The sequence below is a fragment of the Boleophthalmus pectinirostris genome, unplaced genomic scaffold, assembly GCF_026225935.1.
Source record: "Boleophthalmus pectinirostris isolate CB_2022bp ecotype Guang Dong unplaced genomic scaffold, ASM2622593v1 HiC_scaffold_1, whole genome shotgun sequence".
Classification (NCBI taxonomy): Eukaryota; Metazoa; Chordata; class Actinopteri; order Gobiiformes; family Gobiidae; genus Boleophthalmus; species Boleophthalmus pectinirostris.
The window spans coordinates 17,724,936-17,748,892 of record NW_026570970.1 but is presented as its reverse complement, the minus strand read 5'-3'; the positions used below and the strand labels follow the sequence as shown (position 1 = coordinate 17,748,892).

The following is a 23,957-nucleotide window of genomic DNA, read 5'->3' as shown; positions in this document are numbered from 1 at the left end:
AAAATAGAACGTTTACATAAATCTAAAATCTAAAATTGAAATTGTGATTTGGCACCTAATTAATTAAACCTTTTTCTTTCTTTCTTTCTTTCTTTCTATTTTTTCTCATCCCAAATTAATTTTTAAATATGGCTTGGATTTGTATAAGGGTTTACTGTGTTTTGTAGTTTGGCTTTTGCAGTTCAATAGAAAAAATCATATAGTACTAATAAATAAATTTGACCATTGTGAGAAACTGCTACATTGACAGAAGTTTTGCGTGTATATTATTGTAAAAATGTATTACAAAGATTTTCTCCTTTTTTCCCTTCTTTTCTTATGCAAGTTACTCTCCTTTCACAATCCCAGGCTTCTATCCTACACTCTGTATCCATGCTACCGTATAATACACTGGAACAACCATTTACACGTATAGACAGGCACTGACATCCCAGCCATAATTCAACCAGATACCTTATCATATTCAGCAGAACATCTAACAATGGCTGTATAATCTGCCAACATGGCCGACTGGCGAATTGACTTCCCCTGATGAAGAGCCATGACTTCATACCTTAATTGTGGCGTATTGCGGAGAGGTCGTCAGAACAAATCTATTAGCAATGGTCCCACTGTACATCACACGCAGGGGGCCATTCACTTTCCACACAAGAGTCTTTAGCCTCGCCTCGTCATATTGTGTTGTGTGTGGCAAATTTTCTCGTCCTTTTGTCGAATAGCGAATAGGGGCTACATTCAAGGTAATAGCTTTTGAACGTTTGCATTTGTGAGCGCTTTGTTAGACGGCACGTGGAGAGAAAAGGTATCTCAGGGAAAAAATGGGAAAAGGGGAAAGCATAAAAAGCAAAACCAAAAGTCTGGCCTTCACTGCTGCCAACAAAATGCTGCAAGGCTAGGCATGGCTCAAGTACCTGCTCCCACACAGCCATCCGAGGGCTTCTCCAATATGCATTTTCAGTCCATTTTATACAGGAAAGCAGATTGAGTGGAGCAATACATGGAGTAAAATTGACTTCCATACTTTATGTACACAAAATGGGTCAAGTGGATTGTGATCTATGTCGTGTATTTATATGATAATGAACTGAGTATTAAATCTGTCTTGAATAGCGTCACATCTAAAGCATCATTCTATTACTGATAATGATGATTATTATAATATAGACCTAAAGGTGCACTGTGCAACTTTTCTAGTAGAGGGTCTGTCACTTACTTGTCTCCATGGGGATGTTATTGCTTTGTCTAGAATGTTGCATGGTATGACATTAAACACATCTATCTAGCATTTATTCATCATGGGTGTTTCTATTGCTCAAAAATACAATAATTCTCTCTGTGAATGGGGTTGCGTCTCCATGGATCTGACCTGTAATGTAGCCTATAGTTTTTTTTCTCGTAAAATAGATTAAATAGATTTACATCTCTACAGTGGAACATTCTAGACAAAGCAATAAAATCTCCATGGAGGCAAAAAAGTGATGGATGCTCCACCAGTAAAGTTGCACAATGCACCTTAAATATTTGGACATATTTTTATACGTTATACCTACTTTATATTTTGGACGTTAAGGGAGACTGATTTTTGGTCAGTGGTCTCCTACCTGCTTGCCTTCATGGAGATTGTAATCTGGAATGTTCCACAATATGGCATTAAACCTATCTAGCCCATCTATCTGTCATTCATTTCATTAGAGATGTTTAACGGCTAAAATAAATGTCCTGAAAATATATTTTGACTATGAGCAGGGTCACCTCTCACAGATCTTAACTTGGTCTGATGGTGTCTCGTACTCGTCTCATGCACATAGATGCATTTAATACAATACTGCGGAACATTCTAGAGAAAGTAATACCAATATCTCCATAGAAACGTGAGTAGTGGAGTAGCGAACCATTCAGCATGAAAGGTACTGTGACAAAGTTAAGGTAGTAGCCATATTTTAGGAAATAGGGTAGGCTTAACTTTTTTTTTTTTTTTTTAAATAAAGAATGAACAAATACTTAATTCATAGTAAACAAATTGCTAACTAAGAATGATTCAGCCTTAGTAACTACTACCACTACTACTACTACTACTACTATTACTACTGCTACTACTACTCTAACTCATAACCCTAACCCCTGATTTAAGTAAGCCTGTATCATTCTTAATAAACTTTTTGTTCATTATTAATCAGTTGTTCATGGTTTATTAAGGAGTAATTAAACTGTATTTGTATTAATAAATGTTGCCAAATGTGTAATATCAGGTAATTAATACAAAATATAGTAGACAGTTGATCCCATATGCAACAGTAATAGACACAGCAATTGTTATAACAGTATATGAATTCAAAAAATATACAAAAAGTATTAAAATGTTGTTAAAAGTGATGTAGGGAAAATGTTCTTAAATGAGGACAGAATAGTTGTGGACCTAGCAACAGGTGATGCATAATCCAGTGAGTAAACTACTGCAGCTTTATTTGCTCTAATTCTTGCTCGTTTCATTCACAGTTTGTTGTGTTTCTGCCTGTGTGTAGACATTTGGTCAGGATCGGTTTTGGGAAGTAGCGATATTTCTTCTATATTTTGGGATGGACTCCACTTCCCTCTCCTCCTCGGTTGCTAGTCTTATCGTCATGTCTGTACTGTGTTTTTGTTGTATGTGCTGATGTTGTGGAGGGGTTTCTTTTTCCTTTGTGTCCCAGATTCCAGATAGTTAGTTGTAAAAAAGATAGTTATGTTACAGATAGTAATCTCAAGACCCACCTGTTTGGAAATGTGGGATTGTTTTTCATCACTGGAAAGCACTTTGTGTTGCATTTTTTGTACAAATAGCACTCTATAAATAAAGTTTGATTGATTGATTTATCTCATGCATGTACAGAGAATACGTTTTCAGAATACTAATTTTGAGTGACTGTATTGTGGTACAGTTACTTTTTCATTCGGTAGTTTTCAGAATAGTTACTTTTCTAAAATCAAAGAATTACATGACAGTATTTGATGAAACAATTTAGGCTTCAAACTGCACCAAATTAGTGAGAGAAATATAAAACACTTTTGTGGTGGTGCTAGTGTGATTTTTCCTCCTCTGATCTGTAAAATAAATGCATAACAAATTGTGAAACAAACAAGTGTTTTTTAATCCTATATTATGTTTTTACACTATAATTTAAATACAACTTGATGTAAAAGTATTCAAAGTATTCAGCATACAGTACTCTGATTGGACCATGTATATGTATATGTGACAAAACACATTTTAATTCTGGTATTCAGTATTCTCTAACTAAATACACTTTCAAAGTATTCTTTCCATCACTGGTCGTAAGGTCAAAGAAATTAGAGGGTGAATTTGAAATCCCCTAAACTGACTATTTGTGTTACTGTTAACTATTTTTGACATCAACATTCATCAATTCATAAACCAATACCATGCCCCATTAAAAAGCACAAGTTGGCGCTACTTTTTATCAGAAAGAACTTCACATTTTCTCCAAACGTCCTTTACCAACAGACACAAATGAACATCTACAACGCTAGCCTGCTATTTCAATGTTAGCACAGACAGGTGTAAAAATATACATAGGCTTACAGGGAGCGCGAATAACAGATTTATGTATGTGGGGTGCTCCTGTCAGCTCGCTTTTCCTGTTGCGTCATTCACCTGCCTCGTGAGCTCCGTCGCCAAATCTGTCAGGGTGTCGTGTTTTTCCCAACCACGTGTGATTCCCAAATGAGTAAACAACGAAATTCTCCCTTAATTTGATGTACAATATACACTGACAGTTGTAAGACAGGAAATCCAGACTTAAATGTCTCGCTGTTTCTGTGCGTATAAATAAGTAAGTGTAATGTATAAAAGCTAATGATACCATGTCAGTACTCAACAAAGATTTTCTGTTGTGCTGAGAAAGTGTGATCCAGGGAAAAGTTGGGATATTGTAAATGCACCTTTACCAAAACACACGTGTTGTTGGTTGTGGGTGAAGTGCCTTGCCCAAGAACACAACAGTTCATGCAATGGCTTAGGCTCAAACTGTAGTAGATCTTCTTATTTAGGGTGTACAGCTTTTACTGAAAAATTATCCGATGTAAAAAGCTGCAAGTTGTTTGAAATTTGTTAAATCAACGTAAGAGTATACACAGCACTTCATGTATTGAAGAAGTGATATTTTTATTTCCGTGGTAACAATAAAATTAGGAATGAATATCAAATGTACTGTAATATGACTAGCATATATTATTTGTATACATCATGTTCTTGTTTTCCCTCAAACCAAGAGAAACTAAGAATAATGCAGATCTTTTTTAATATATTTTGGGCAAATCCAAACACACACGTTGTTGGTTGACAATACTGAAAAATGATTCAATATATGAAAAAAAAAGTTGCAAGTTGTTTAAGATGTGTTACTTGAGATACTTTTTTGTTATATTGCCTGTTTTATACTTAATTGTGAAAAAAAATATACTAAGGGTTTTCTGAGATGATCAAATCACTGCCATCTTTGTGTTGCATTACAACAGTGTCTTAGCTTTGTTTGAAAGCCACTGTAAATATAGTGGGATAATAATAACAAAAAAAACAATGAATAGATGTCAGAGCTCAATAGTGTCTTTCTTTTGTGGTGTAAGATTAGCAGCATGTTTTGACCTGGTCTGGCCTCTGTACCTGCACAGCCCATTCACTGCCAGGTGATAAAAGCCTATATTTGAATAGTGTGTGTAATGTTGCAGCCTGCAGCGTTTACACAGGTAACATAAGACTTGGACAGCAAACTGAGACAAAGCTCTCTGTGCTTCCAAAATTGCTGGACAGCTCCGGGGCTGACATTTAACACATAACATCCCCAAACAAAAACACATTAGCCGAGAAAAGCCAAGCGCTAGGCCTTTGAGCTAAAACTGGAAATTCAAGTTTTGGCAAAAGGCGACTGACCCAAATTTTCCTTGGCCCTCCTCGTGTCTGACATGCTTGTGCGAGCAGGGCCCCGGGGTGACGTATCCCTTACACGCAGATTGCCAGTGCATTTACATAGCATGCTTAATGAGAGATCAACACCAGCACAGAGCCGCGGATAGAAAGCTTTCTTGTCCAAATAATGAGCGAGCGATTGATCCATACTCAAACAAGCCGGTGTGCCGACTTAATACCAAAGGCAGATTATAGCTGCTGCCAAAAGTGCCCTGGCGTGCGACGTCTTTTTGCTTAGAGGGTCCCCCAAACTTGTCATCACATTAGCACATGGTCAAGGAGTACATCCCAGCCCTCTCATAATCTGCTTTCCTGCACAATTAGCCTTCTATAATAAGGCAGACGCCTGACAGCCGCCAGCCACACAGCCAATTCACTGGCTCTCTCAGGATGGAGCGTTTAGTGCCCTGACATGTATCCCGCTCTGGCTCCTCAGCTCCTGCTCCTATAGCACCAGGGAACACTGCTTCAGAAGAAGACAGCAGAAGAAAACAGCAGAAGAAGACAGCAGAAGAAGACAGCAGGCTGTTGGTCTATGGCAGCAGAGCTTCACCATGGTAAAGTCAGATAGACTGAGTCTGAACACAGACAGAGGACACCCAGGGCTCAAGACGTGTTTCAGCCCCAAAATCTGTGCAAATCTGATGCGAGAGCGGCTAGAATGGCAAGGGGATGGCAAGTTTTCTGAATAAAATAATAGATAATTTCATTGTGACAAAGGCGAGGAAACTATGGAAAAGAAGAAAAAAGGCAGAAGGCTGGAGAAGGCTGGGGTTTGAAAAGAATAAGAAGAATTGTGAGCTGCTTCTTGCGAGGCAAAAGAAAAAAAACACTGATGACACCCGGTTCCATTCTTCCGCTCTCCCCTTTTTCTGCTCTGCGCCTCGCAGCACGGCGGGCTAAGCTGGGAGCTGTAATGTCATTAAATTGCAAATGCTTTTTTTTCATTTCCGACACACACTGTTTACTTATCTGGCAAAAACATATGTTGGAAGGAATCCGTTAAATTCTGCCCATTGCCTTGGGTGAAAGTGCAATAGAAACGGGCCCACTGAGCTCCTTCTGTCGTCTCCTTTTAGCACTTTGCCTTATCTACAAGGCTGCTTAGCAGCAAACTGGCGAGTTCAATGAAAAATGAAGATACAGTGTGAGATTAGGGAAGAACAGTGAGGGGAGAAATGCTTGGAGAGAGGGTCATCCCATTGCAAATGATTTGACTCCTCTCCATCTGCATAAATGACTATTTTTAAGGCATCTCCAGCGTCTGTATATTTTTCTCACTCTGCCACACATTTAATTTCACGCCCCGTGTTCTGAATATGCTTAAATGCATATCTCTGATGCACCTTTAAGCCAGAGGAAAGAGGATGGGGGGAGGTGGGGAGGGCACGAAAGCAAAATTAAAGATAAAATGGTGTGATTTGCACTACAAGTCTATTACTTTATGGCATTTACATATAGTTTACCTCTGCAATTCCAAGATTTTTCCCTTGCACCTTCCTATCAGTATTTGGGCTTGTATAAATATGTATAAATCTTTGTTGAGAAAAAATAGAATTCTTAGCTGCACTGGAAAGTTTGAAGGGTGCACTTTCTTGCTTCAACTTCTGCTGCTCCCATGAGACTGTCAGCAGATCTGCACCAACAAAGGAGCAGGATTCAAGCACCCCCCTACCCCCTCTGCCCCCTCCCTTACCCCCTCTGCCCCCTCCCTCACCCCTCTCTGCCCCTCCCTTACTCCCTTCTATCCCTTCTTACCCATCCTCTGACGGGACAGGGTGCCCCTCCTTTACCCCTCCTCTGATGGGACGGGGGGCTCAGGGTCAGGGCCGTACAGGACAGACCTGAGATCAGCTCCCTCCTGCTCTTGATCCTTGTGTTCTTCTTCTTCTGCTCGGCGAACACTGATCACTGACAGATGCTGGGCTGTAGTTGTCCTGCTGCATACAGAAGTTTGAGTTGTCACGGAAACCCGCCCTTCGTGCTGGAGAAGACGCAGCCTGTGTGGATTGGCCTGGGAATGAAAAGAGCGCAGCTATTCAGAGCACGATTCCTCTCCTTCATTGTCTGCCTTTTTCAGATTTGAATGCGCTCACTCAAAGCACACGAGAAAACTGCTTCAGCTTCCTGCATTGTACGCGTCCTCCCTCTTTCTTTTCTATTTGCAATTAAATGCATTTCAAATGGAACAACTGTACAGAAAGCGTTGGTGATAAGGACGAATTCCATTGCCTTTCACCTCCTTTGTAGTGGCTTTGCAATTTCTGAGTGCTCTTATTATGAGGGCTGCACAATCCAAACATATCTCTGAATGGAAAATGCCATACAAACTTAAGTATTGCTTCATTGAAAATTAAATTGAAAGTGTTTGTAGTCTTGTGTTGCTTATGTATTCAGACAGGCGGATGTTTGCAGGTTTAGAGCTTTGACAGTGCTGTTGTTGGAGAATACTTTGCGTTGATCACAAACATAGAAAGAAATCAATCAATCAGAATTAGCGTCATCTGGTCATTTAGGTCCAACTCTCCACCATAAGCATTGTGTTTTGGCTTTGTGTGCACGGCGTCAACCGCAAAACCAATCTCATCCCACAGACATGAATTTTGTTGAAGGATTTGAACGCTGTAAATAACTCCAAACCCGCTCTTACGAGGTTTACCCCTGGAGCACTTTGTAACTTATCAGGGCCTGTGCCTTGTGCCTCCTCTAATGCCTGCATTATGCTCAAATGTAAATGGGTACGCTGCCAGAGAGGTGGGCGGGGATCACCCAAGAAAGAATCACTCACGGGGTCTAGGCTGTCTTCTGATTGGGGCATGGCAAAGTAAACAGTATACACTTTTGTTGTATGGGAACAGTTGGACATAAAGGAGTATTTTGTGGTTTTATATTTAAGACAATTGTCACATGTTTCATGAGCTATTGCATTACTTAATAGGTTACATGATATTTTGATTTTTATTATAAAAGGACTGCTCTATCCTAGTGCTTTTATACTCACAGTCATGAACCACTGGCCACTGTTTTAGGCTTATTTTAGGATAAAGTCCTGCTCTTATCTCCACTTACTGGCCTTTCACTATTAACCTTTCTGAAAGTTTTCTTTAAATCAGGGGTAAAGTAGGCAATAGAATATTATGTGATATAAAACCAAACATTGCTGTGACCCATTGACAGTGATTGTAATATTGTGATTTCTTTTTTGTTTTTTTTCTCAAACAGACTCATCTACTTTTTGAGTGAGAGAGTGATTGACAGGCAGATTTAACCAATCACAGTAAAGTCTCTAAAAAATAGAATTAAAAAAGTAAGCCAGTATAAAGCTGTATAATATGAAGTGTACATGAATCATGATTTCATAATAAACCATAGGCTCTCGTTCTGTCACCCCTCTTCTGAAGTAATATAAAAATAAATTAATGAAATATGTCCTTACAAAACAGGTTATATATAAATGGTAGCATTTTATTTTAGGGAACACTTATTAACATCTAACTAGCTGCTAACTAACATAATTGTAAATGTAAATTAGTATTTATTTAGCCTTTATTAATGTCTAATTCCCCATAAGCTTATTCTGCTATTAGTCAGATATTTACAAACACTTTCCTATTAATACACTCCTTATTACTGTTTATTAATATGATACTAGGCCATTTTTGCATATTTATGATTCTATTAAGCTTTTGGTAAAAAGGGTGTTGTTAAGGACTAGTAGCACAAGAAATGTCATTTTTACTTATTTGCGCCAAAAGCTTATTAGAATCGTAATTCATGGACAAAAATGGCCTAGTATCATATTAATAAGCAGTAATAAGAAATATATTAATAGGAAAGGGTTAGTAAATGTCTAATTAATAGCAGAATAAGCTTATGGGAATTTGGACATTAATAAAGGCTGACTAAATACTAATTAATGACAAATTAATCATTTACAACTATCCTAATTAGTGGGTAGTTAGATGTTAATAAGTGCACCTTAAAATGAAGTGTTACCATATAAATTACATCTAAACCTGGTGTATACATGCTCAAAAGTGGTGTGTTTGATGCAGACACATAGAGACACAGGCAATTACTCTTAAAGGACAATTACCTAGTTAAAGTTAAAATATTCTATAAATCTCAAACAATTATTAAGTCATGAGTAATTTTTTTTTAATGTTTGCCCTTCCTGGTTTCTTCTAATTGTTCATTAGTCTATCATTTATGCATGGGCTTAACACATTTGTTTACATAATTCAGAAAGCTATACAAAATATCAAAAGGCCATAGCTGGTGTTAAGAACTCTCATATATAGTAATGAGCAGGGCCGCCCCAGGCTCTGTTTTGTAGTTCTAATTTCCATCTCTAATGATACAAGAGTTTAATTACTAATTAGAACGACCTATTTAAATTGATGTAATGATGAACGGTCTCTCCCTTATATGGTGTGTACTTCACAGTGCTTCCGGATAGCATCTCTGGGTATTTGCTCACATGTTGACCTGTAATGCCAATTAATCTGTAACACATGAAACTGCACACTGCTCGTCCTTGGATTGCCTTTATAGTTTAATGAGTATATCAACAAAATCTCCCCCAATAGTTGACCTCAAGCATGTTTTCCAGCACAATTATTAATCGTATTTTCCAGTGAATAATTTGACGGTGTTGCCAGGAGAGGTAGCCTGTGTACAAACTAACTACGTGGCCTCTAGATATTCATTTAGCGATGGATAGGAGCCTTAAAGAGGATTAGAACTCTATGCAAGCCAGTCATTTCACAGGAGCGCATACCACCCAGTCTACACTATATTCTGTCACTCACTTCTTGGCATGCCTCAGATTTGAAATGGTGACAGTTAAAGTACAAAGATAGCCAATCCCAGACTATTTCATGGCGTATTTGGAGGGGCAAATGCAAACCCGGGTAAAGGCAGGACGACCGGGAACAGCAACACTGCCCTCTTGCTATGCTCCGCGGTACTGCATCGACCTATAGAGTTGTGTAGTAAAATGACAGTTTCATAGACGTGCCTGTAGTATTCTGAATGTCCAGGATAATATGTGTGAAATAAATAGCAGTTTTGATAAATAAATAGCAATTTTTCTGTTCTGTCTGAGAGTTTTTGGACCATAAGTTGTAGTATTGTCACAATATAAACATTTCAAAATTGACTTTATTACTACATGGCTCCATTTTTCATTTGTTGTTCATACAATAGACTTCAACTGCAAGGGAAGGTCCACCTTTGTTCTATAATAAAATTTTTCTTTAATTTCTGTAATTTTTATTCAGTAGCAATACTCCAATCCTTTAAAAATTTCAATAATTTTCAACAATTTTCCTTATGGATCTATAAAGTTTGTCTAAGTTTAAGTCTATCAGTTAGTATCTGGGTATTTTTATTTATTTTTATTTTATTTTTTGCCTCTTCTTAGAGTGCTATGCCAAAAGCTGATTTCAACCCAATACTCAGTTACAATAGCCTAACTCAGCAAAACATCTTTATTTGTTATAAGGAATCAGTCTCTTAAAAATATATAAAATTTTATATTATAAACTAATATTTTCATCTGCTTAATGCTATAAACAGTTCCACAAAATGATACTAATGTCAAAAGGAATATAGTGAAAAGACTTGTTTACAAACCATACATTAACTATTGTATTTACATTTTATCCATATTACTTATTTGAAGTTGACTATTGTTAAAAGAAAATTAAGACCTTCATCAAACCAATCTGATTTCTCACTCATACCCTGACAGCACCGCTATAGCTACACACATTCACTATAACAACACTCTCAATGAAATAGCATCATTTTATGGCAGGCGTGATTCATTCTTATATGATGTGAAGTGCTTTGGATGTTGCAGTAATCCTAAATGCTCAGTGTGTCTTATTGAGGGCCTTTTTAACCCAACCTATTCTCAAACAAGCAAAGGACGTATCTGAATACAGTCTATTTTCCTGTTTTGAGGCTATGGCACTCCTGGCTCTACTCACCAGTCTTCTCTAAAAGTACCTCAAGTGGTCTCTATTGAAATTTTTAAAAGGCTTCCTATTATTTCTCAGAATTGTATCGTCCCAAATGTATTTTGAAGTATGCCTCTAAAGCTTTGGGAGGAAATAGCTGTATGCTGTTGTATCTACATAGCAACAAATAGATTGCATTGGAACTGAATAATGACAAGATTGTATTGAAAGACTATTAGCAGAAGAATAGTGCTTCTGTGCCACTTCAAAGATGCATTATGGTCCATTATGTGGGAGCTGAGAGGAGCTCTGTAGTGAAAAGATGGAGTTTTGTGTTCAAGTAATATGTAAATGAACATATTCACAGTCTGCTCCATCTGGTCTGTCAAATCTAACAATATTGTCTTCAAAGGAATACCCCAATTAATATTAGGATTCTCAAACTGATCCTAAATTTGAGGTTATAGTGCACAGCTTAATGTTTACTTAAAATGTATTCCTATAATACTTGTTTTATATTCTACAGGTCTTATACTCTGCTCCTTTATGGCTCTCTGGCACCCTCCTGTGTTTCAGTGGGACACATACAAAACCAATGGATAGGTAGGATAATACTGCATGTTTTCTTAACAAGTATCAAGGATCGGTTAGTAAAGCTCAAATTATCCAACCAGTTCAAGTTCTGACCAAATCAGTAAAAATGAATATGTTAAAATGCCTTGTTACTGTACAATAAATCAATGAAAAACAGAATTATTATCATCAAAAATATTTAGAAATGATTATGTATTATTACTGTTTAAAGCGCCTCTGTTTCACCTTGTGATGCCATGTGGTGATACAGGAAGTGCTCCACTGTGTTTTTAAAACTCCATAAACTGCCACATGTGTGAATGAAATAATGCACAACTCCAAGTATATTTTTGAGGAGGTAACAACATTCTAACATGGCTAAAAGCTCACAAGAGTCAATTTTTGTGTAATGTAGGACCTTTATATAGGAGAAGTTATTCTGCATAGTTACTACAGGGCTACTGTATATTGAGAATTGAAGCAATATACAGTACTGTGTGGGCTATATTATAGAATTAAGTTGGATAGACTTTCTGTACTTTCTGACAGTACTTTCATTATTACTTTAAAGATAGACTATGTAACTTTTCTGGTGGAGGGCCTGCCATCTGCCTATCTCCATGGAAATGTTATTGCCACATTACAGATATTTTTTAGCAACAAAACACTTAATATAACACACACCATACTGTGGAACATTCCACAAACAGGCCCCTAAAGACAGGCTTAGCAAAATTAAATAGTGCTTCTTTGCGTAGCATCTTACGCAGGCCTATTTTAAAAAACAAACAAACAAAAAAACAAAAACAAATGATTAGATTAAAAAAAAGAATGATTAGATAAAATATTTTTGCTCATTTAGATTTAAAAATGATCATTGGCCCTTGGTCCTCGCCACTAACAACGTTAGAGGCGAGGACTACTGTTCTTCGTCGGTTTCTTTATTATTATTCTTTTTCCGACCAAACGATCGCATTTTTGACCCCCTGAATGTCGACGAAAAGTCCCCAAACCGGGGTTCAAATCGATTGGCCCAGCGAAAAATTTGATAAAATGGGCATCAAGACAATGACCAAAGTGACCCGACTCAACAGCGCCACCTAGAATTCGACCCCTATGGGAGTGGGGACAAGCAAACTTTGTCGCAGGGAAATGAAATTCGGAACAGTGATAGAGAACAATGAGACAAGCCAAAAGATGAATTGGAGCATGACCCTATGACGAACAGGAAGTCGGCCATATTGGATCAAACATTCGCCGCCGTTTTGACATGGGGGTCTACAAAAAGATTCAAGTCCCCGGGGTTTGGTCCAAATGAGCTCAAATTTGACATGTCACATCATACACAAGAAACGTCAACATTATCGGATTAGTACCAAATTCGGGGCATAAATTCTATGCATGATTACAAGCTAAAAAGTCTATTACGGACATGGTGTATTTTCCACCATTGGCCAGCAGGGGCGCAAAGACTCCCCCAAAAAATAGTTAAAAAATTATTACACCCACAGGCTTAGTCCGATTGTGCTGACATTTGAATCACTAATGCCTGATCACGGCCTAAACATAATACACTATAAAACATATGAAAAGTGAACTCTATAGCGCCCCCTACCATAGACATGAAACGTAAACATTATCGAATGTGTACCAAATTTGGGGATTAAATTCTGTGCATGAATACAAGCCAAAAAGTCCATTACGGACATGATGCATTTTCCACCACTGGCCAGCAGGGGCGCACAGACTCCCCCAACAAATAGTTAAGAAATGATTACAGACACAGGTTTAGTCCGATCGTGCTGAAATTTGAATCACTAATGCCTGATCACGGCCTAAACATAATACACTATGAAGTATATGAAAAGTGAACTCTATAGCGCCCCCTACCATAGACATGACATGTCAACATTATTGGATTTGTACCAAATTCAGGGAATAAGTTCTATGCATGACTATGAGCAAAAAAATAAATAACGGACATGGTGCATTTTCCACAGTTGGCCAGCAGGGGCGCAATGACTCCTAAAAATATTTAAAGGTGCATTATGTAATGTGTCTAATGGACGAGCTGTCGGCCTGGGCGGATGTCGGGAAGAGAGAGTGATGTGCCGGGGCGGTCGCGAGTCCCCGGAGGTCGCGTGGGGGGGCGGTGCGCGCCGGGGCGAGGGCCGCCATCGCCGCGCGCGGCTTTAATATTAAATTTGTTTTTAATGTTGCTTATCTCTGTGAAAACTATGTCCCATCTTTTCCAGGAAGCCAGTGTATTTTGCTGACATTGCCAGCTGAGGACATGCAGAACAGTAGCCAACTGCAGTTTTTATCCCTTGACAGCGTCATCACTGACACTGAAACAAATGTGCTTTTTGTTGATACATTTCCTGTTTCTTTTTAATATGAATTCTTTTTCCAGGAGCTAGCTTTTATAATCCTGTTGGGAGCACTGAAGCTTGGCGGCAATGCTGTGTAACTGCTCAAGAATATTACGTCCAGTCACTCCACACCTCCACACACCAATCAAAATACTTTCCTTCTATTTTGTTTATCTATTGTCTTTAAGGCAGGTTGTGCTTGGGGTAAAGAGGTGTAGATGCGATAAAAGCTTATGGACTGTTCAATTTTACAGATCAGCAAGACCATGTCCTCTGTCCGAAAGCTTTTGATAGCAGTAGTAGACTAGAAATGCTTTAGACAGAATTTGCCATTACACTCTTAATGACATAAAACCTGTGATAAAGTAGGTAGCATATACTATTTCAGTCACAGTACTCGCAATTATAGTAGTAGAAATAGCCATAAAAGTGGTAGTAGTGAGACATTTGTAGTAGTAGTTTATGTACGAGTATATGGGTTACTCATGGTGATGGGAAGAATACTTTGAAAGTGTATTTGGTTATAGAATACTGAATACCTTAAAATGTATTTTGTAACATATTCTGATACATAGTCCAATTAGAGTACTGTATTCTGAATACAGAGTATACTTTTACATCAAGTTAGATCTAGTCTAAAAACACAATGCAGGATTGAAAACAGCTTTGGCTGTTTTTTACACTTTTATCACTAATTGAAGAAGGAAACATTGAAATCTAATTTGTCAAGTACATCAATCAAGTACTACCAAATGAAAAAAGTAACAATACCACCAAATGAAAAAGTAACTGTATCAAAATACAATTACTCAAAATCTATATTCTGAATACATATTCTTGGTACATGTGTTCAGTTACTTCCCAAACCTTTTATATATTATGATAACCACACCTTAACACCCAGAACCCCTTAATTAAGTTAATAAGTCTGACTCATTCTTGCTAAACTTTTTGTTCATTTGGAATTAAGTCTTCATTCACTCAAACATTATTGTTCACTTAAAACAATCATCTGTTAGCATTATGTTTTCCTCTGAATGCTACACTTTTCCTTTTCATACAGGATATAAACCAGATTGAGGCGTGCATACCTGTGTGTTGACTCCAGTGCTCTTAAGTCAGCGGTCACATGTTGAACTCCAGGAATGTGAGGTCAGACCCACTGATCCACTGGTCCTGTAGCTTGGACCTCATGAGGAGTAAAACAAAGGATTCATAAACTAACAGAAGAGACGAGATTGTTTCTTCAGGGCAAAACCAAACAATCAGTCTCAAACAGCTCTCTCCAGAGGTTTATCACAAGAGCAGACGTCATGTAAAGGCCCTGTGCCGTTTGTGATTTATGGTTAAGATAGTTCAACAAAATAGTCATTCAGCTTCCAGTTAAGATTTCATTGTATTATTGATCTCTTTATTGACCTGTAGAGTCCTGCATGTGATGAAGAGTCAGTCAGTGCAGTGAGGTCACTGTCTTCGCTCACACTGCGACCAGTGTTAATAGTGTGTAATAGTGTGTGCTGATCATTAACACAAAGTGTTTAGCTTTGGGCCCTTCTGCGGTTCAGGATTAAAAGATTGTTTTCCCTTTGTGCTTAGCCTTATTTTTTTCACTTCTTAGTGCACATAATGTACAATTATATTGGCTATAGCTAATGTAGGGCACTGATCAGCATATGTGCTGGAAGCATATACAATGATCTTGTGCTAGTTTTATGTATTTTCATGTGTGATTGTCTGGTGGTCAGACTACAAGCAGTCCCAGTCTGGCATTTTTCAAAGAATGTAATTGTAAAGAAAAGAGCAGAGTTTATGTATGGCACATAATTAGTACTTTCTTAGTGACAGCATGGGCTTCCAGTTGTAGCAGTAATAAGTATCTAAAAGCGGAGCAGTAACAGTAACAGGTAGTAATATTAATAGAAGTAGCTACAATATCTAATTGTTCTAAATAAAACAGAATACAGCCACTTATGTCATAACACTCAAGAACTTTATTTTACTCTATTAAAATATAATAACATTGCAATAAGATTTGCAATCCAAGAAGTGTCTGGATTATAGATCTTCTAATTATGTTTTCACAGATGCAGTGACCGTAAGACTCATCTGGGGACACCTTTTTCATTAATCAAAGTTACCCACATATTTGTCTTATCGCCACACATTTGGCCATAATCTAACTATCATTCAAATATCTTTCCTAATCTAATATCACTTTGACACAGCTGTGAAACAAATAGTGTTTTGTACAGTGCTTGGTTTCCCTCTGGCTGTTCCTTGCTGCAGATTCTTACTGCAGCTCACATAGTCTTGCAGTCAGGTGATGATCACAAGACGACTGGTCTAATCCTCTTCACTACAAAAGCACACTCCAAATCACTTTCTTTCTTAATGTGCATAAAGCCCACTGGAACACAACATGATCCGCCTCTAATTTTCTGATTTCCAACTATTGCTGTAACTAATTTGAAAGATACACAAGGGAGAAAGCGTGGCAAACTGCTTTTACACCTCTCTCACAGGAACTAATTTAGTAAAAACAAGAAAATGATGAAGCTTCTGTGTGTTGGATTGTTCTGTTTGCTGGTGGGCACAGACCTCGCAGGTGCACAGTTTCCTCGTGCTTGCTGTACAGTGGACGGTATACAGACCAAGCAGTGCTGTCCTGCCTTGGGGTCAGATCCAGCGAACATCTGTGGAGCACTGGATGGGAGAGGGAGCTGCGTGGCCGTGCGAGTGGACACCAAACCCTGGGGGGGACCCTACAGCCTCAGGAATGTGGACGATCGGGAGAGATGGCCCACCAAGTTCTTCAACCAGACCTGCAGATGTAATGGTAAGAACAAAACAACAAAACATACCTGCATAACAACTAAATATATATAGCTCATGGAGTCAGATGATGTTTTGGAAGTCGCATAAAATATAATAAGGTTTGGGTTCATAATATTTAAAAAGTAGTTCAAAATATTCCTAAAAATGAAAAGAAAAGGAAAGAAACTGTAGGAACGTCATGTACCTGTAGCTGTTTGGATTCAGCTGTTTGGATTAAGTCAATCACAGTAACTTACAATTACAAGCTAAAATAGTTTTGGAGTTTTGATACTTTAAAATTAAACAGAATTATTTTCATTGGGATATTAAATTGATAAACTACTTCCAATTACATTTCTAGACATACTTTGTTCTAGTACTTCATTGAATCCCTGACTGCTAATAACTGATCATTGACACTGATAATTGTAATTGTAATGTTAGATTTTTTTTTACTACTTTGAACATGAAGAGTTAAAAGTACTTTTATTGTCATGGAGATTAGGTTTCATTTCATATACATTTACAATACTTTTCCACTTGAAATGCCACACACCAATGCATTTAGTCCCTGTTATGTTTGCTTTGTAGGTAACTTTGCTGGTTTCAACTGCGGTCAGTGTAAATTTGGCTGGACAGGGCCTAACTGTGACCAGAGGAAAGCTCCCGTGGTGAGGAGAGACATTCACACCTTGACCCCCGGTGAGCTCGTGGAGTTCTTGGACATCCTGGACCTGGCCAAGAGCACGGTGCACCCGGACTACATGATCGCCACACAGCACTGGTTAGGCCTGCTGGGACCCAACGGCACAGAGCCACAGTTCACCAACATCTCCATCTACGACTTCTTTGTGTGGCAGCATTACTACTCTGTACGGGACACACTGCTGGGTAAGGAAGGACTTAGACTTTTATAGAAAACTGTGGTTCTAGTTTATTGTCTTCTAAAATATGTACAGCTGAATTGTGTTTGTGTTTTGAGGACTGTGGTGCCACAAGCAATCCAAATTTGAATAATTTTCTTTAATACAGAATTTTGGTGTATAAATATCACTTATTGTCTTTACTCATCAAAAAACACTGATTACAGATGTAAAATGGTTAGTTCTATATATATTAACAATAACACTGCAAGCATAAAATTGTAATTTGATTTACCAAGTTTTTACTCAAAAAGGTTTTAGACAATGGAGGTGAAAATTTGACTATGGGGGACCACTATAGTCTCCTGTATTAATGGGAAACACTACAAACGGACTGTAAACGATTAAAAAACAGTAGTGTTATTTTGCTAGAAATACTCAGGTCCTCTTCAGTTATTTTTTGTAGTATGCCAGAAACATTTTAAACACCATACTCTTAAGGTTAATACTATTAAAAAACTTTGAAATAAAACAACTTTGGCATGAATTAATTCACTATCCATAAATGTATGTGTCTTTTTGTGGAGAAACATCAAACCGTTTTTCTCCATAGGTCCTGGTCGCCCATTCAAAGCCATTGACTTCTCCCACAAAGGACCAGCCTTCATCACATGGCACAGATACCACCTGCTCAGTCTGGAGAGAGATCTACAAGTAAGATATTCTCAGTTTTTCTCTCATTTTCACACACTTGTACAGTATTATAGTATGTTTGAAATATTTATGTTTGTTTGTACAGCGGTTGAGTGGTAATGAGAACTTTGCCATCCCGTACTGGAACTTCGCCACGGGCCGGAATGAGTGTGACGTGTGCAGAGACGATATGCTGGGAGCTCGGGACCCCGCCAACCCCTCCGTCATCAGCAGGCAGTCCCGCTTCTCTAGATGGGGTGTGGTCTGTAACAGGTAATGCGCAAATTTAGTCTGTGGTGAAAAGGAACTAGATCATCACTGGTTAATTGTCAAGTGTACATGTGTTTATATGTGGACTTGCAGTATTGAAGTATGACCCAAATACTCCAGTGCGTTTACTGTATAACTAGTTTTAACTAGACTGAGCAAAGTAGTGGCAAAAAACAACAACAATCAAGTTTGTAATAAACTTCACATTTTTACCAGCAGAATACTGGTAAAACTTAACTTTTACTCAACTTAACTTTCAATCCAGTACATTTTGCACTTTCACTCACTTTGGATAAATATTTTTCCTCCATATGAGTATTTCTCACATGTGTCACATCACACAGGTGCACCATATGACTTTTTACATAGTTTTTCCTGGACAATTCTAAAGTGTGGCATTTAACTTATCAACCTTACATACTTACTTACTTACTTAAATTACAGGGATTTTTATTGCTAAACTATATTGGAAAAATATATATTCCTATACCTGTAACTTAGCATTGTGGTCAGTTGCTTCTCTCCAGGAAGATGGAAAAGTTCACTGCACTGTCTGTGCAATATTACAGGCTCAAATAACATCTCTGACTGATGGTAGTCCCTCCATCAAAAATGTACATAGTGCACATTAAAAGGTGCACTGAGTAACTTTTTGGTTGGGGGTCCATCACCTGTTTGTTTCCATGGATATACCATTGCTCTTTCTGTAATGTTCCACTTATATTTATTTAATTACAGATGGTTTTATAGCTTAAAAATACCTAGAAAACCAGGCAAAGACTGTGAATATGGTTGCCTTTCCACAGATCTGTCTGGGTTTGGTCTCCATGAAGATAGAAAGGTTTAATAAAATACTGTGAAATATTCCAGACAAAGCAATAACATCTCCATGGAGAAAAATATTTGATGAACCCTCCACAAGAAAAGTTTACCTATAACTTGACCTATCTCTGGCCGACATTTGCTTAATAAAAATAAAATAAAGTAGAGTCTTCACAATTTTTTTTTCTCCAGTTTAGACGACTACAACCGCCTGGTGACTCTGTGTAATGGCACTAATGAAGGTTTCATTCAGAGAGGAGCCATGGAAAGCACTAACATGTCCCTGCCAACCATGAGTGATGTGCGCAGCTGCCTGGGCATCAGAGACTTTGACAGTCCCCCCTACTTCACCAACTCCTCCTTCAGTTTCAGGTACAACAAAAACACTTAACGCTAACTGTAGATTTGAAGTTGTCACAATTCTCACTCGATATTTCTCTTTGTATGTGGCAGAAATGCTCTTGAGGGATATGAAAGGCCAGATGGTGAACTGGATGAAACAGTTACCAACCTTCACAATCTTGTTCACTCTATGCTCAATGGCACAAGCGCTTTGTCCCATTCTGCCGCCAACGATCCTATTTTTGTGGTAAGAATCACACTTCACAGCTCATTCTGAAGTACTTGATGCATCCGAATACATCTGTCACATTCATTCAGTGGTGGAAAGAGTACTAAAAATGTGTACTGAAGTAAAAGTACAGTTACATGACTAAAATTGTACTCAGTTACAAGTATAAGTACTGCTGGCAAAATTAATCTGTACCACACTATTTTGGTTTATGTTATAATGTTTTCCACATCAAAAACATACCTGGTTGTGTTTTGGTTCATTCACACATGTTTCATGCACAAATTCTTTAAGAAAAAAAAACGCTCTTCCACCTTGTGATGTCATGTGGTCATACAGGAAGTGATACACTGTGCTTTTAAACTCCATACAACTTCACATGAATAATTTGGATAATTTCATCCCTGGAATTGCCAATCTCTATTGAACTAAAGGTAAAATGTTGTTGTTAACATGAAAAGTACCACTTCATGACATCACAAGGTGGAACAGAGCATTTTGATTTTGGAGATGTAGTAGATAGATTAATAATAAAGGATTACTGAAATGTGTGAATGAAACAAAACACAGCTCCAGGTATGAGTTGCATAATGACTAAAAGTTCACATGAGTCAGTTTTGTGTAATATTGGACCTTCAAATGAAAGTTAAACGTATGCATCAAAAAATGCTCAATGTACCATTTTGTACAAAATTTTAGGGGCATTTTAGATCACACCTTTGAATGAGATGAATTAAAATGGCCAATCAGAGCAGGTAGTGCTGTGCTGTAATATGTTTTTGTAGGTGTTTTAAAGAGCAAGAGAAGATTTGCATTAGACAATACTCATTAACTTCTGTGATTTGGAATGTAACTAATTAAATGCACATGTTACAATTATACTCAATTACCCAAGTACATGTTTAAAAATCTACACAGTTAGTAATGTGAGTATTAATAATTCTTTCATTTTACCTTCAGGTGCTTCATGCTTTCACCGATGCTATTTTTGATGAGTGGATGAGGAGGTTTGTCCCGTCCAATGCCACGTTCCCAGATGAGATGGCCCCTATTGGACACAACAGGGATTACAACATGGTGCCCTTCTTCCCTCCCATCACCAACGAGGAGATCTATGTGGCGTCTGAACAACTGGGGTACTCCTACGCCATTGCCCTGGGTAAGATGAGTTACATATGAAGACAGCATATTATCTTGAAAGTGCATTTTGTAAATTTTTGGGTGGAGGGTCCATCAAATGCTTTTCTCCATGGAGATGTTATTGCTTTGTGCGGAATGTTTCACAGTATGGCATTAACCCTTTCTATCTTCATGGTGATCAAACCAGACCAAGTTACCAAGATTGAAATGTCTGGAAAACGTATGAGGATGAACCAGATGGATTTCAAGTGAATGGGAAATTCTTTAACATACTTCATGAACAAAAAGAACTATGTGTTTTTGTACTTCCTGTTTTAGTGAGTACTGTACAATATGGTCAATTCTGTCTTTCACTGTGAGTTTATTAGCCACCTGAGCTCCACACATTATTTGTGCCATTTTAATACAGGCTGGTTTGATGAGGGTTTCTGCAACATTGTATGTTTTTTTGGTCTTTGCTATGAGGAGAGAGCACTCAAACAAACCAATACTGGCTTTGGTCACTTCCAGCCCAGGCAAAACTTTCCCTTACATTGTGCGGTCTATGAGATGATCTTGATTTTCCAAAGCTTCCATGAAACCAAACAATGAAAGACATATTCTTCTTTTTTATATATATTTTATATAATGTGGACACTTAACTCAGAAAATATAAATTGATATTTTATTTATTTTTGGCCTCTTTGTTGAGAGGTCTTGCGACCCCCTGTAAAATCTCCTGAGTTGGGAAAGACCGACCTAGAAAGAACATGCAAACTCCTCACAGAACTGAGGTTTTAGGCTCTAAGCTACCTCACAGTCATTATATCATTACTATCACTTTGTTATTACGGGCATCCTGGTAAAACGCAACAAGCACTTCCAACTGAAGTTGGCACCTCTAGGTGAAAGTTGTACTTAATGTGCAATGGTAAAATGAAACATTGTATTACATTTAAATGATTTGAATAATGTATATATATATATATTTTTTAAACTCCACCAAAACACTTTGGCAATTTGCAGATGCAGTGTGCTTATTTTGTGACAAAGTGACAACATGGAGCTAGTAGTTGAAGGATCTTCTCTGATTCCAACCATTCTTCTCCTTCCTGAGTCTCCAGATATTGCCCTGTTTAGGACTGCTGCACCAGTTCTCTCTTCTCCAGGTGGTGCTTATGGAAGGTCCTTTGCTCAAACAAGCCCCTGGTCCACTTCTCACTTCTCTGGGACCATGAGAATTATTTTCATATGTGGGCTGGACTCTCACTTTCTTGTTCTGCTGGCTCTGAATCTAGACCTGGATCACAAGATCTTTGAGCTCCACAGGTCTCTGTTGGACCGGTCTTTGTTTGGTCTTCAGCTGCTGGACAGGTCTTTGCTGAGGGTGAGACCTCCACAGTGACCCAGTCTGCCCTGGATTTGTCCTTTGAGGCTGAACCAGTCTCTGCTGTGAGTCCATCAGTTTGGGTTTGGTTCTTTGCTGCAGGACAGGTTGGTGCTTATATTGGCTCACCATCATGTCCTTTTGAAGCACTTTTCTGGTGCTTCTTGTTTCCTCATTTTGCCCTCTTACCAAGGTGTTTTTTAATATATCTGTAGTTGACTGGGGCTTGCATGACCCAGCTCTGTGTGTGTACTGGTGGTTTCTGCTCCATCTTGGGGCACATCAGTACATGCCGATAACTTCTGATGCTGCTCTTGTGTGTTTTGTGAACAAGTTGTAAACAAGTCTCTTTTGAGCTTCTCTATTAGGGGAATCAACGGGGGGACAAAAGGGTCTGTTGTCCCAGGCCCCAGGGTCTTAGGAGCCCAGAATTTTTGCCTCTTCCTATTCTTTTATATTAGAGGTGGACCATGTGAGGTGTTTTGCCCTGGGTCCCCAAATATCTGTGGATGGGCCTAGTCAATACTTTAAGGCCTTTTCACCATTCAAAGGATAGGATATATTGTTTTAAATCGTTACCTGCTATGGTAACAGTCAATTTTACATCATTCTGGAACACATGGATAAATACCCCTTTTTTCCTGCAAACAATTCAACCTGCTAACAAGCCAGACATTGCCTTCATGTTTGACTTTTATGTGCAAATAATAATATTGTAACATGTCTTCATATTGGTTTCTTAATTCACATGTTTTTAGTTTTTACTTCATACATGTTATTTCCTCCTCCTCCTCAGCAGTAGCGCTCCTGACTGTCCCTTGTGTTTGCAGAGGCGGACAGTGGTTCTCCCGTGGTGGTGCTGGGCTCCACTCTGGGGGGAGTGTTCATCGGGCTGCTGGTGCTGCTGCTTATCTTGGTTCTGTACATGCGTCAGCGCAGAAAGACGGGCTTTGAACCTCTGATAAAGGCCGACTTCACCAACAGGAAGTACACAGAGGAGGCCTAGAGTCACCCCCACCACACCAGGGCAGCTTGTGTCACACGACTTCACTGTAAAACAACGTCTGTGTTGATTATGTAAATGAATGAACGTCTAAAATGTATAGAGAATCATGTTTATCTGCTTGAAATATCCAGGCAAAATGTTCATATTTTTGTCAGATTTTATCTTACACTCAAACTGTGATTCTGGGTTATAACTTTAAATCAAATTATTATATTTTTAAATGATGTAAAACCATAATTTCACAATCATGTTCTTCACACATATGCACTGATTCTTTGTTAAGAATATAACACAATTCCTCAGCAGTATTTTCCTCATTTTATTGCAAAAATATTAGCATTAAAAGTTCAATGATACAAAACATAAAAAGGGCATCTTTTCAGATTACTATTCATAATAAAGAATCTTTTCAGTGACACTTGTGACATAAGATCTGTTCTGTCAATGGAAACAAAAAATGCTGGAGTTGAGCTGTGGATCATACAACGCATTAGAATAGAAAGAATCCAGTAGATCTTTTCAAAAAGTGAATATAACT

General features: G+C 38.2%; 1 protein-coding gene across 1 annotated transcript; it reads left to right on the top strand.

The window, feature by feature from the left end:
* Positions 1 to 16,421: 16,421 nt before the first annotated feature.
* On the top strand, positions 16,422 to 23,419 carry dct (dopachrome tautomerase). Its single transcript, XM_020939119.1, has 8 exons — positions 16,422 to 16,710; positions 17,280 to 17,579; positions 18,165 to 18,265; positions 18,351 to 18,517; positions 19,529 to 19,708; positions 19,790 to 19,925; positions 20,868 to 21,066; positions 23,244 to 23,419. Exons 1-8 carry the CDS (start codon positions 16,422 to 16,424, stop codon positions 23,417 to 23,419), a joined length of 1,548 nt encoding a protein of 515 aa, XP_020794778.1.
* Positions 23,420 to 23,957: the final 538 nt, after the last annotated feature.

Excerpts from the sequence above, each read along its gene's own strand:
- dct (XM_020939119.1), top strand. The coding sequence starts at position 16,422 with ATGATGAAGCTTCTGTGTGTTGGATTGTTCTGTTTGCTGGTGGGCACA. Across the intron at positions 17,580-18,164 it reads TGTACGGGACACACTGCTGG|GTCCTGGTCGCCCATTCAAA; the intron begins GTAAGGAAGGAC and ends TTTTCTCCATAG. Across the intron at positions 18,266-18,350 it reads GTCTGGAGAGAGATCTACAA|CGGTTGAGTGGTAATGAGAA; the intron begins GTAAGATATTCT and ends TTGTTTGTACAG.